The sequence below is a fragment of the Condylura cristata genome, unplaced genomic scaffold, assembly GCF_000260355.1.
Source record: "Condylura cristata isolate star-nosed mole 26May11 unplaced genomic scaffold, ConCri1.0 scaffold00026, whole genome shotgun sequence".
NCBI classification, from domain to species: domain Eukaryota; kingdom Metazoa; phylum Chordata; class Mammalia; order Eulipotyphla; family Talpidae; genus Condylura; species Condylura cristata.
The window spans coordinates 14,606,585-14,621,302 of record NW_004567127.1 but is presented as its reverse complement, the minus strand read 5'-3'; the positions used below and the strand labels follow the sequence as shown (position 1 = coordinate 14,621,302).

The 14,718-nt window shown below is 40.3% G+C and overlaps 1 protein-coding gene across 2 annotated transcripts in view; it reads left to right on the top strand.

Annotated features, from left to right (window-relative positions):
• Positions 1-14,718, top strand: part of PALMD (palmdelphin) — a 45,414-nt gene that overhangs the window by 30,034 nt on the left and 662 nt on the right. For both annotated transcript variants that reach the window (XR_001145842.1, XM_012730163.1), the window contains 4 exons: positions 7,688-7,802; positions 7,945-7,978; positions 8,088-8,201; positions 9,716-10,810. Coding sequence is in view for 1 of the 2 variants with exons in the window: in XM_012730163.1 (XP_012585617.1) it covers positions 7,688-7,802; positions 7,945-7,978; positions 8,088-8,201; positions 9,716-10,810 (1,358 nt within the window). In the remaining variant the exon portion in view is untranslated. The remainder of the gene's footprint in view (positions 1-7,687; positions 7,803-7,944; positions 7,979-8,087; positions 8,202-9,715; positions 10,811-14,718) is intronic.

The window sequence follows — 14,718 nt, the reverse complement described above, 5'->3', positions numbered from 1 at the left end:
TATATATATATATATAACTCACTGCAGTTGATATTACCTGATTGAAGTCATCAAATAGGTGCAGTGAATCACATCAACTACACTGTCAGAAGAGTTATGATTAAAATATAAAAGCAAAGACCTTTTTTTTCACTTCAAACCTCAGTTATTCAATATTATCTAGCTAATAACAATGCAAACCATGTTAGACTTGATATATCATTTAGAAACATGTAAACTCCTTACCCACTGGGAGCAAAGACTAATTCATTTTTTATTTTTACTGGATAACTACCTGAAATGCAAGACACAAATGAGTAATTCTGCAAATCAATAAAAACAAAATGATGTAGAAACCTCATAAAATCATTCATATTAAGATGCAGTCCTTATAAGGTTATAGAATAGCTAGCATACTAGGTTTTGATGCTGTATAACAACAGTGGCTTAAACAACATTTTAAAAGTTCATTTCTCTCCCACACATAAAAATTCTAACTGGGCTTCTGGGTTGTTTCCATAGCTTACCTATTATAAATAGTGCTGTAATTAACATAGGGGTGAAGTTGTCCTTTTTTTTTTTTTTTTAAAGATTTATTTATTTGTGCATACAGAACTGGGGTACAGGCCAGAGGCTCAGGGGCGGCGAGAGGCTTCACCAGAGACAGAGTGGGGAACAGAACAGGCAGATCGACGAAGTACACTGCTGAGGGGAGCAGCGGGCGGGCCAGGAGAGGTCTGCCACGCCATGTGGTCACCTCCGGGGCAGGCGGGAATCGAACTCATGCGGAAGCAGCTTTAGATTCTCAGTGCTGTGCTTTAACCCGCTGCGCCACCAGGGAGGGCCCGAAGTTGTCCTTTTGAATGAATGTTTTTGAGTCCTTTGGGTAAATACCTAGGAGTGGAATTACTGGGTCATATGGAAGCTCCAATTTTAGCAGTTTGAGGAACCTCCAATTAGATGACCAGATTAAGAAGATGTGGTACACATACACACAATGGCATATTACTCAGCAATCAAAAAAAAGATAAACTTGCCATTTGCAGCAACAGGGATTATGCTCAGTGAAATAAGCCAGAAAAAAAAAAAACAGATGTTTTCATTCTTAGGAGGAATGTAAAGGATCCAAATAAGGGATGGGGGTGGGGTGGGGAGGAAGAAAAGAAATTATAATAAAGTAAATATCAAAATTAACAGACAACTATAAACCAGAGACATTCTGTGGGGTGGGGGTGGGGGTGGAGTAGGATCAAAACGGGTGGGAAAAGCACAAAGAACTTAGGTGATGGGTGATGGCACACAGGGAAACAAGTGGTGGAAAAAGGAAACACTGTATAAAAATGAAAAATGATGTTAATATATATAAATATATATATATAATATATATAATATGTATATATTTAACATCATAGATAGATAGATAGAGATAGAGATAATAAAAATTTAAAAAGAAAAAGAAAAGAAACCCCAACTGGGAAAACTTCCAGCACAAGGGAGCAGCAACATCACTTGAGCTGTCAAGAGACCCTGTGCCTTTGGGTCTGTTGCTTTGTAGCCCCTGAGTGACACCCTAGGCAATTTGGTCAGATAGTTCACCTCCATCACATCTGCGTCCCAATTTAGGAAGGAGAAGTAAATGAAAAGCAAATAGCCCCATTTTATGGTTATTGCCTGAAAATTGCAGTGGTCACTTCTAGCAATATCTTACTGGCCAGAATTTCATCACATGGCATCATTTCAATGCAGTGGAGTCAGATAAACATAGACTATAGCAGGGTGGCCAGGGAGACACATCTAACTTGTGTTACTATAAAGAACAGGAGGAATGGTTTTGGGGGCATTAGCAGATTGTCAAAATGGATTGGCATACTTTTCCATTTATTAAACAGACAACACTCATCAAATAAATAAGTTATATTAAATAGATTATCATCCCTACAAATATTATGAAAATTCTAATAATACTGGAACACTTTGGGATTTCAGTCTCAAGCAGTATTTAAGGACAGAGGGGCCTCTGAAGCTATGTTAGCACCGTGCTTGCTCTAAAATCATTTTTATTATACTTGAAGTTCAAATCCCCAAAGGGACCAGATAGGATTTCACTATCACTGAAGTTCAGAGATAACTTCCCTCCCCCTAGCCTACTCGGAAGAAAAAGAGGTTACTCCGTGTTATTGAGAAACACCTCTATGTCGAACCCAGTGCTAGAGGCTTACAAACATTATCTCACCTACCTTCTCAAAGGCAGCCCTTTGTGAATAATAGTCTTCTTCCCCAGCTAAGAAAACTGATGCAGTAATTAAGCCAAGTGTGTTGGCTTCTGTTTAGACTCACTTTCTGTTTCCATGGGTATAGTCTGAAGGGAAAAGTAGACAATCACGCAAAAACTCCTAAAATCAAGGTAAACCACAATCTGCCTCCTGTCCCCCTAAGATTCAGAAAGGGAATATCTAACCCGAGAAAAGAATCAAGGGTTACAATTGCTCACCTTGCCAGGGTGAATTCAACTCTAAAGAATGTTAGGAGAGAAATATAACCTTTATATGTGATGACTCAGCACTTTCGTGTGTTGATCCAGTTTCTTTTAGAAACTGGATCCTTCTTTGTCTAACTGGAGGTGGGAGGGGGATCATGCTTCTACCACTTCCCATCAGTGTGTCTGCATTGGGTGCCATCCCAGAGCAGCGGACCCTGTCTTGGGTGTAGTCCTCGCTTATAATTAGAGTTTAGGCTACCAAGACATGAGTCATTCATCACTCCTTTCAAAGCCAGTCATAAATTCATTTCAAACATAGCATTGGGGATTACATTCAAGCTGCAGTATTATAATCAAGTTGCATTAGCCAGCTTTATACTTAAGACCTAAAGCCTCCATTACTCTCAACAGTCCACATACAAGCAAAGAAAGTTTCACTATAAAGTGGCACTTGCTTAGGAACTCCTCATTCTTAAAAAGAAACTGTTCTAAGAACTCCTACCAAAAGCCAAACTCAAGCAGCCAAAACAAAAAATAAATAATAATAATAATAAAATTTTCACTTTAATCCTGGTGAGGATGACCATCCAATAGAAAGAGAAATTCCCAGTCGAACAAAATCACTATAAGTTAGAAATATTACCTTTCTGTGTAATGAATCAGCACCTTGACATGTTGATGGGCCCCTGCAAGGCTTTCAATCTTCACTGTCTTTATTATTAGAAAGGAAGAAATGATAGTGGGCAAATAATGTTGTTTCTCAGTTCCTAAGAACCCGTTTTGAAAAGTTTTGTTCCCATGGTAGCTAATTAGAAGGGAGTTCAAAGCTTAGGCTCTGTCACAGGGACTGGATTTCAAAGTCTGTCTCTCCAGAAGCTACTCGTCCACCTCCAGGCCAGGTGCCTTTCCAGGTGGGCACCCAATCATCTGTCCAGTGGAACTGGTAACAGTCCTCACGGGGGCTGTTGTGAGAATGCATTCGTCTAACGCCCGTGTAGGGTCAAAGCTTAGTATGTGTGAAATGTTATAGTTGTGACAGTGAAGTGCTACAAAGTAGGACATACACTTTTAATTTTTCTTTTTGTCCTGAGTTCTGGTCTGTTTAGCTCTTATTGGCAAAATCAGGTTGTTAGTCCTTGTTAACTCCACCCAAAACTGAAAGAGATAAATGGACCCTTACCAGCAGAAAAATTGCCTTCTAAAATAACCCCTTTTGGTGTATCCAGCGTTTATGTGCTGCTGTCCTTTTACTAAGACAAAAAAAAAATTGCATGTTGAAATTGGAGACATTATCTCGTGACGATTAAGAGAGGTTATTACTAGAACAGTACATGAAATGAAAGCTACCTGTTTTCACCTAGGGAATACTGGAAAATAGCCTCCTTTCCCCCAGCAAATAGGCAAGGAGAAGAAAGATTCCAATAATGGATAGCATTACAAATCCTTTTCCATGTACGCTGCTTATCTAAATTGGCACAGGATGCCTGCACACCATCTCTCCAAAATTGTGAGAACTACCAACCCATCCCTCAGGCCCCACCTAACAGCCCAGGAGGCACCAAGAAAGTTATTTCTCTTTCTTGCCACCTGTTTCTCACCAAACTGAATCAGCATTTTTTAGCGCTCAATTCCCATTAGGAAAGGTAATAGCTTCTACAGATGGGCAGGCAGCGCTTATGGAAATTCTACCCCATCTGCTGAGCGATAAGCAGGTGAAGGTTAGAGAATTAGCCCCCAGCAACCTCTTCAAAAGTTTTCCAGGGAGAAAAAAATTTAGTTTTGCATGTGTATGTGAAACAAAATTGTATATCCATGCATAAATATATATATATATGTGCGTGTATAAATCTATATGGATGTGTAAACTTATGTGTGACTACATACATTTAGCCAATTTAAGTGAAGAATTGGGGAAACATATTGTATATACATAATATGTCATACTAAATGCTGCGTCTTTGTCTTCATCCAAAAACTTCAAAACAGGATTCGCTATAAACTCCTTGTTTAAGCCCTACATTTGTTTGAACTTGAAATGAGAGTAGATATCCTTTTAACTATGACCACTGTCAGAAAAAAAAAAAATGAAAATAACTCAAGAGAGAGAGAGAATTGAAGAGCAACTTAACCAGAATGATAATTTTCAATTCAAATTGGCATGATTAAATTCCACTCAACAAACAGTAAATTTAGATTCTCTATTTTAAGTGGGGGACAAAAATAATTAGAAAAAAAAGTATAAGTAGCCAAGGGATGGATACTAAAATCCTCCTTCTATAGCACGTCTCCAGCACCTGCACCAGACCAGGCAGTGCCACAGGTGCTCAGCACCTGTGCCAGCTTCATCACACTGGCACTGCTGGCTCGGGGGTCAGATAAGCACGGGGAGGTGGGGGAGGGGGGGCGGGGTGCACCATCCTGAGCAGTGAAGGATGTTGAGTAGCTTTCCTGGCCTCTACCTGCTAGATGCCAGTAATGTTCCTCGGGTTGTGACAACCAAAAATGCCTCCAGATAGTTTATATCCTGGGGGGAGGGGGGAGTGGCCGTTGAGGGGGGGAATTGAGACCCTGATAGATACACAAAGGTTTGTAGCGCCAGCAAGACACAGAGCCCATTCCGTACGGTCCGAGCAGACAAGAACGGGAGCACCCTTGAGCCTCAGTGGCTTTTTCAGGCTTCTAATGATCTTTCTATTTCATCTGTAGTGAGGCAGCCAGGTGCAGAGCAGGCTGGGAGGCCTCCGAGTCCCCGGCGAAGCTTCACTCTCTCTGGGTTTGTTCTGTTCTCTTGTGGTCTCTCTGACGCTGTCCACCACTCTTGCCGCCCTCAGTGACGCCGCCCTGACATGCTCAGTCTCTCAGCTCAGGTGCACCCACTATGCCTGCCCACCCCACATTTCAGATGTCCACCATCAGGCACGCGTGCCCTGAGCACATGCTCCCAAGCGCCTCCTGCATTCAAGGCCTGGGGAGATAGCCACTGAGGTCAATGGCTCCGAAGCCTGAGTTATCTTCATTTACCCTACAGGAGGTGGCCCTTGCAATTTTTCTTTTACATTCCTTGAAAAGAGTCAACCACCAAAATATGTGGTGCATTATCTAGCTGGAAGGTGTCAGACCTCCCTTTCCCTGCCAGGCTGCCTCGGTGCCCACTGAAAGATGAAAGAGCGTGGGGAGAAGTCAGTTTCTTGTCCTCGAAAGCTATTGCTCCGTCCCCATTACTGTCGCTGAGATTCCGATCTTTTAAAAACATTTTTCTAAAACAACAAATCTCTAACATGTACCTCTTCATGATATTTTTAGTGTCTATAAATAATATACAGCAGTATCAGATAACACATAAACATAGGATACTTAGTTTTGCATTGAGCTGGGAGTTTTAAGAAATGCTCTGTCAGTAAGCATCTCCTGTCAGAGGCTGGTGGTTCTAAGTAATTAGCACTGGCTTCCTTATTAGCCACTTTAACTGAGAGTCAGCTGTAACTGAGTGATAAAGAGCAGAAGGGGTGTTGGTTTTGTATTGGATTTCCACAAACATGTCATGAAGTGTCATTTGACTGCAAACTCGGATTAATGCAGTTTTCACAGGAACTTGAAAAGCCTTCCAAAAAATGCGTTAGCAGACACCTTGATGAGGTTAACAGACTTTAAATCTCATATTCTTACCCTGTTCACCTAGGGGCATTGATGAGAATCACATGGCATTCCCATTTTCCTTGGGTCTCTCTCTCAAGAGGGGACCAACTACAAAACCAGTGCCCCACCCCGCCCAATTTCCCTGAAAGGTCATCAGCTCTGCCCCTGTGTCTCAGGAATGGGAAAGGACACCCCAAGGGAATAATACTAATGTTTCTGATAATTTACGGTTTCTTTTATCTTTATTTTTTTCCTTTTTTTTACATTATATCTTGTTTATAATTTATTTATTTATGCATACAGAACTGGAATACAGACCAGAGATGCAGCGTGGTGAGAGGCCTCACCAGAGACAGAGTGAGGAGCAGAACAGGCCGACTGACAAAGTACACTGCTGAGGGGAGCAGCGGGTGGGTCAGGAGAGGTCTGCCACGCCATGTGTGTCACCTCCGGGGCTGGGGACCAAAGTGGCACTGAAGTGACTGTGGTCTGTATGCAGTGCTGCATCCTAACCCATTGCACCACCAGGGAGCGCCCTCTTTTATCTTTATTAGGTCTGGGTCACAAGGCACCCCTGGAGGTAACACAACAGATGTGCAGCTGAAAACTAGTCAGGATACTAACTTGGGACCCTCCCTGGTGGCACAACAGGTTAGGACGCAGAACTGCAAGCTCGCGGCAGTCGCTTCAGTATGAGTTTGAACCCCGGCCCAGGAGGTGATCCACATGACACAGCTGCTGCTCCCCTCAGCTGCATACTTTGTCAGTCTACCTGTTCCGCTCCCCACTCTGTGTCTGGTGAATCCTCTCACCGCCCTTGTACTCCAGTTCTGTATGCATAAATAAATAAATCTTAAAAAAAACAAAAGATACTAACTTGGAACGTTTACAGCAGTCAAGTTTCAGTTGTCTGTCTCTTGGTCCTCATAATTCCCTTACACTTCTTCAGGTCCTACTTATCCAGATTCCCCCCCAGAAACACATAGTAACTATAAACTGTGGCAGCTGAGACCAGTGTACTGGATTTTGTCTATTGTGCCTCTCTTCAGTCCACTCATTATAATGGCACAACTCTTCGGAGACTGTGAAATTAAACTGTTATTGTCAGCGTTAGGATGAGCAGGATTTTTACATGTTAAATAGCTATGATTATTACATCAAGTTTAATAATTATGACTAAGTTATTCACTGGCTGGAAAAACGATTACAATATTTTCTCCAAATGTTTTATATGGAGACTTTGGTAGGAAACATTGGAAACTACATAATAAATTTGGATGTGCTTTTCTGTTTGATTCAGCATTAAACTTAAATCTCTTTATAAAAGGATTCATGCTACTTCATGTTTAAGTAATATTACTAATTGAAGAAAATGGGGCAACGGTTAAATATCCCTTTGTCAAAAAAATTTAAAACTAAAAATTATTAAATCAGAGTCAACTATTTGGCACCTTCTGAGTACTAAGTATTAATATTTGGTGTGTTTTCTAATATTTCTAATATTAGAAATACAAGCAATATTCCAAAGAAAGTCTAAGAAACACTGCATTCATGCTGTCTTAAGCAATAAAAGATACATCTTTTTACTGTCAGACTTGAGAAAGAAATCCACAATCTTGAAAAGACTGAACTGCAAATCTCAACCAATGAAGAGGCAATTTTAAAGAAATTGAAATCAGTTGAGAGGACAACAGAAGACATAATAAGGGTGAGTTTATATAATTAATTTTAATGCTCTGATTCCCTCCCAAAATGAGTCCACAAAAAATTTATAATTCTTCCAAGTACATCCACATTTAGAATTTCTTTTTTAAACTGTGATAATCACAGAGAATTCTTTTTTCTTATAGTCTGTGAAGGTAGAAAAGGAAGAACCATTAGAAGGTATGTTTTGAACAGTTTATTCAATGTCTTTTATTATAAGGCCACTGAAATTCTCCCCATTGTTAAAAACATATTCTAAATGTATTTTATATTAATACAAATTTTACAGAGTCAATTGAAGACATCTATGCTAATATCCCTGACCTTCCAAAGTCCTACATCCCCTCCAGGTTAAGGAAGGAAAGAAATGAAGGGATAGAAGATGATGAGCAAAACAGAAAAGGTAGGAGAGCAATCTGGTCTCAACAGCAGGTTCTCCAGTTCAGCTTCAAGGTTAAGTAGTGGTCCATTTGACAAAGTTCCTGAGTGGTGAGTCACTTTCATAGGGAAAGATAATGAAGTTACAGTCCTTTTTATTTGCATTTCATCTCCTAGCAAACAAGCTAGGGACAGAGACAATAAAAGCCTGAAGGAAACAGATGCTGTCAAAAGCAAAGCTTCTCACTCAAAAGTATTTCTCCCAATATATTCCATCTGGTAGATCATCGTTTGGGTTACCAAGGTCCTTTAGGAAAGTGCAAATATTCTCCTTGGAAAAGTTAGGCATTATTTACTCTCACAGGGGAATGGTTTTCATAAAACATGGTACTTCGAAACCGCTAGGAAGAATGACAGCTTATATGCAAGTAAACAGAGAACCTTTGACTTTCATATTTAAAAGAAATGCTAGATCCACAGATAGCAGTCATTCATTCATTCAGAAATATTTAGTGAACACCTATGCCAAGGCCTGTTCTCACAGTCAGAACCCAGTAAATAAGTAAAAATAACAAGAATTTCTACTCCCACAGAGGTGATAGTCTAAGAGAAAGAATAGACCCTAAAACTGGGAAACAATAGAATGCACCGTGAGAGGATGGGGGTAGGGAAAGTGTGTGTGCCAGTGTGTGTGCCAGGGTAAGCAGGGAAGGCCCGGGACTATTGGGCAGTCAAGGAGAGATGCTATACAAGATGGGTTCAAACCTGCAAGATGGGCTCAAAAGGAAAGGTGGAAAGATGGGACAGAAGAAGCATTGCCACACTGATTTTTCCTAGAGCCTCTTGGCTTATTGTCCTGGTCAAATTTCTGGCCATGGGATCTTACCTGGGCTGTGAAGTTGACTTCAGCTTCCCCCAAGTCAACCAGTTGACTCCATGCCTGTTGTTTCAGGACAAGCAACACTTCTCTCTGTTAGCTCTTCCTCTGCTTGAAAATTCAAGAGCAAGGCAAAAAGAGAATGCATGCAATTCTAGCCTCACCCTCCCTCTTCAACACCAGTTCAACCTTTAAACAACCTCCTTGTGTAAATTCTCCATAATTTCCACAGGCTGCTGGCCTGTGCAACTTAATAAAATCGACTGTAATGTGTAGTGTGACACATCCTTTCTAACTAAAGGAGAGTTTGGATCTGTCCCATTGAGTAAAGTATATAAATCTATCTTGTTAGAATTATTCATTTGAAACAGGATATTTTTGGTTCCCCAATGAAAATCTTTACTATTTAGAACCCTCAGTTTCTCTTTTTCAATCTTTCCCATTTTTCAGTCATGTCATATATATTCTTCCATTGAAACCCAGGACAGTACAGTGTTGCTCATTATGTAATTGATGAATAGAATCAGAGTTGTAAAAACTAGACAACAACACTGCCCATAAAAATAAACCCAAGGGGATACTTCACATAACCACTGTGCGAGCAGGCTAGTTTACAAGAGAAAATGTTAACGTAATCAAAGCTTAAATTTGTCTCTCAACAGCTTTGTATGCCATGGAAATTAAAGTTGAAAAAGACTTGAAGACTGGAGAAAGTACAGTCCTGTCTTCAATCCCTCTCCCATCCGATGACTTTAAAGGTACAGGCATCAAGGTGTATGATGATGGGCGAAAGTCCGTATATGCAGTGAGTTCCAATCAGAGAACAGCACACAACGGCTCTGATGGCCTGGCCACAGTTGAGGTTGAGGAACTTCTACGACAAGCTTCGGAGAGAAACTCTCAGTCCCCAACGGAGTATCATGAGCCTGTGTATGCCAATCCCTTTTACAGGCCAACAACGCCCCAGAGAGACAAATTATCCCCTGGACCAAACTTTCAAGAAAGGATGAAGATGAAAGCTAATGGACTAGGAAATGATGTAAATGAATCTGTACACAGCATGGACAATGGACTTTCAGAAGAGGGCGGCACCGGCTTCAACCATATCGGGGCAGGTCAGCCGATTCCTCGTCCCCGATCGATGACTCACCAAACAGAGGATACACCCTACACCCTCCAGAAGGGGACGACAACACCTTGGGAAGAACCAAATGTGATGCAAGGCAGGTATTCACCTTCTCCAAAGGCAAGACAGAATCTCAGTGAAGCCGTAGTTGGGAAATCAGAACCCCAAGGTGCTTCTCCTACCGCCCAGGAGGAAGGAGATGTTAGATACAATATTGTTCATTCCCTGCCCTCTGACATGAAAGACACAGAACCTGTGACGATGATCTTCATGGGGTATCAGCAGGCAGAAGACAATGAAGAAGAAAGGAAGCTTCTGACAGGATATGATGGAGTCATCCATGCTGAGCTGGTGGTGATTGATGATGAAGAGGAGGAAGGTGAAGGAGAAGATGAAGAACCCTCCTACCACCCTATAGCTCCCTATAGTCAGGTTTACCAGCCTGTCAAACCAACACCACTTCCCAGGAAGAGATCAGAAGTTAAACCCCATGAAAACACAAACCACAGATCGCCACACAAAAATTCCATATCCCTAAAAGAACAAGAAGAAAACTTAGGCAGCACTATCCAGAATTCTCCACTTGAAGTTCAGCTAGCTGGGGATGGAACTGAGGACCCAACCTTAACAGGTAATAAACATGACAAAGCTTGCCACTGCTGTGTAGTGATGTGACAATCTTCTCTTTGGGTTAACAAGTCCTCTTGCTTTCAGCTGTTCTGACCATCTCATAGATTAATACACTCTAAGGTTTGTGCTACTGTTGATCTGAGTTATTGTTGCTATCATTGACCGTAAGTGTCATTTCGAAAAATAAGGAAATTTTAAAAATAATAGCTGCCTTATTTGTATGTTACACTCACAGACCTTCATAACTCAAAATTCACCTACCTGTGTGGTACTGTATGTGAATGTCTTTCAATCATTCGTATGTTGGCTCATCAGTATCACATTTTTTCCCATCAGAATCTGATATCAGCTGCATTTGGAGCTGTGATTTAGATTTTTTGCATAAGTTAATTGCCTTAATTTTGAAAAAAAAAAGTTTATTTTCAGTGATATTTTATTACTTTCCTATATCTTGTTTCTCTACTATTCTAAAGTAAAATGTCAGTTTGTTTTACATTATCTATAATATTAACTTTCAAAGTCTTCCCTAAATTAGCAAATTTATTTTTTATATATTTGCATTCATCATTATAAAGTTTTATAGCTATCTAGCTTTTTAGCATTGACTGGAAAATAACACTTTTCTACAAAAGGGGTAGCTCATCAATTTTAGATTCCTTCTTATCACTTGACTGTTATATTTTTGGTATCATGTATAAAGAGTAACTAGGAAACAGATAAAATCAGTTATAATAGTGGTACTTACTTTGGCTAAAGAAAAACTTAAGTAAAATTACCCACATTATAGACAGCAATTTTAAATGTCTTTAATAGAATAATTTCAATTAAAAAGCAATACCTACTAAATCTGAGTTAATCCAGCAAACAGAGTCTGATTATTCTATAGAAGTGAAATAATGCCTGCACAATTCTGGAAGGCTTTTTCTTCAGCACCCCGTAAACCATTCTTAGCTTTCCAGGAACACAATAGAATGACTCTCTCCCATTTTCCAAATAGTTAAATCAGGCATACCAATTGTAAATTTAAGTATCTGACGAATTTCTAATCTCTTGGTAAACCTACACTTATATTATCTTCCTAAATCAGAGTTGAACGGTGTATCCCCACAATGGAAGCTGGCTGAAACCAAAGTCCTTCTTTGTTTTAAGAATGAGCTTTGTTTGTTAATCAAACTTTGCATCTTAAATTCATTTTAAAACAACTCAGAAAACTTAAAAATAGGGCAACACACACAAACAGGGCAACACACTCTTTCTGATGAAAAGCAGTGATACTACCCGCTAAGGGCTTCCCGTTTTTGCATTTGGATGTAAGCCAGCTCCTTCTGTCTACCCCTACTCCTTCTCCCCTTACCATGTCCACACATTTACCCCATAGAAAAAGACAGGAAGTGACTAATGTTTCCAGACAACACTAATCATGTCACTGAACAAAAATAATGAAAACAGGAAGACTTATTCCAGACAAAGTAACAATACAAAGTTCTGTACTATCAATCAAAGCATCTTATAAACAGAATGCTCCAAATTCCTTCCCTTCCATCACAATATTGTTTTACATTTCTGCTTTCCAATTCAGCACGTGTATTATAGAGCTGATATGGCTTTTTTTTTTAAGACTTCTTTATGCATACAGAACTGGGGCACAGGCCAGAGGTGCAGGGGAGGTGAGAGGATTCACCAGAGACAGAGTGGGGAGCAGAACAGGCAGATTAACGAAGTACACTGCTGAAGGGAGCAGTGGGTGAGACAGGAGAAGTCTGATGCTCCATGTGGGTCCACCCCCCACCACCACCACCACCAGGGATGGAACTCGGGCTGAGGCAGTTGTGGTTAGCTTCTTAGAGCTGCACTTCAACCCCTTGCGCCACGAGGGAGGGCCCCCTCGTATGGCTTTTTTTAATGGGCATTAAAAATATCATATTAATGTATGTCCTGAAGCATTAATGTGTGGGGTCATCACCCTCATACAGAGAATCCAGAGCTGTCTGCATGCCTAGGTTCGGCTGCACCAGGGAGGGTGTGCTCTTTCGCCTTCCCCAACCCCCCACTTAATGCTTACTGACACTTGGAAATCTGCCATGTCAATCAATTCCTTTATTTATGGTCTAAGTCCCCTACTAACTATAAATATTCCTAGTTGCTATAAGAGTTACGAATTGTTTATCTCTTTCCTCTAAATGTAAATATTGTTATCAGAGCCTTATCTGAGAACAATTTTTAACTTGGAAAAGAGCATGAAGGAGAAAGAAAACTGGGAAGGTGGAACCTGGAGATCCTAAAGACAAGATTTTTTTAGTCAAACATTTTACAGACTAAGAGGTGACAAGAAAATTCAGGCAAAGTAATGTCCTTCTTTGAGTAAAACAGTAACAGGGCCATGCTCTGAGATGATAAATAACTCTGTAGCAGACACTTCCACCAATAAGTGACCCCCACAAGCTTTTACTGGGACACACTGGTGTTCACCCCACCTAGACTGTTGGCTTCCTTGGTAGTCCTCACCAACCTACTCTTGTATACCTTCTACTGATTTCTCCGTCTCTGACAGATGTCAGTGGCATTTCAGAATGAAGAGGTGAAGAACCTCAGCTGCAGCTATTTCATATGTTCTTGGTGCCAAAATCGCCAACCTGTAGCAACCGTTAAGAGCCAAGGGAAGTTAAGAATAAGGAGACAAGCTCTCCTCCACCAAGTTCAGTCAACCAAGACTATGTGTTTGAAGGGGAAGAGGGGGCCGAGATCAGAAGAGAGCAAAGGAGAAGTGAAAAGGAGAGCAAATAGCCCAACTTCTTAACAGCCAGATGTAGTGGCCACCTCCACAGGCCCTGGTCCCATGTACGCACTTAGAATTCACACCAATTACTTGCCATAGCACTAACAAAAGGAAAAAAAGGAATAGGAGATTCTAAATCTAGATTGCTCAGTCCCCTCTAAGCAATGGGACAGTGAGGTACGGGAGTTCCCCTCCCCTGAGAATTCTACATCCTGGGTATGGTAAACATCCTTTAAGAACACTGGGTGCATCTGGTTTACTGAATCTCAAGGTGAGGTGTAACTGTAGGGAGGACTTTACCAAAGTTGTAAGAGAGCTTTTAAAAGAAGTTTCCTTAAAATGGACTTTGCCTTCACTCTCTGTTTTTGATAAGGGCAAGGCAGGGGTTCATAAAATCTAGGAGTAGGAACTTTGTAAAGTTCCACCTTCAGTTCACCTGCAGTTGCTTCAGTACAGAATTTATCGTCCAATATCCCACAGCAGTAGGGAGACTTCCTGGCTATGGAGCAAAAGAAATTCTCAGTTGGTGCTAAATCCAAAGAAATATTCTTGGCCTTGCTATTAGAAATACTTATTTCTCTTAAGATTCCCAGGGTAACCATGCTCTTGACTTGAGTTAAATGAAATTACAGACAAGTAGAGTGACAATAAAAATCATAGTGTTTTTACAATATTGGATTTTCATTCCTCTCATATCTGTGAATATATATATCATAGAGATAGGTTCATTTCTTAGTAGTAATATATGGCTGAAATAAGGAATGATGCACTTTTTAAATTTTTTTATCCAACAAAATTCTATAATCAATTAAATTGCTGATTCTTGGGCCATATTACAGATGAATGTGATTATCAGTGCCTTGAAAGCAGCTCAACTTTTGGGATGTGACTGAAACAGTTGCTCCCTGAAGTCCTAAAAGTTAAGGGCAGGACCCAGGAAAATCAAGGGATTGTTATGAATTCTAAATCTGCATTTTAAAAAATGGTGTCTATATCCAATATGCCATGAGCAATGGAATATGCTCAGAAAAAAAAATTACCATTTGAAAGTACACTTGTGCTTCAACAAAGATGTTTTATAATTATTCCAGCTCCTAATTACTGATTCTTGTTTCATTTATAAAGAATTTTTG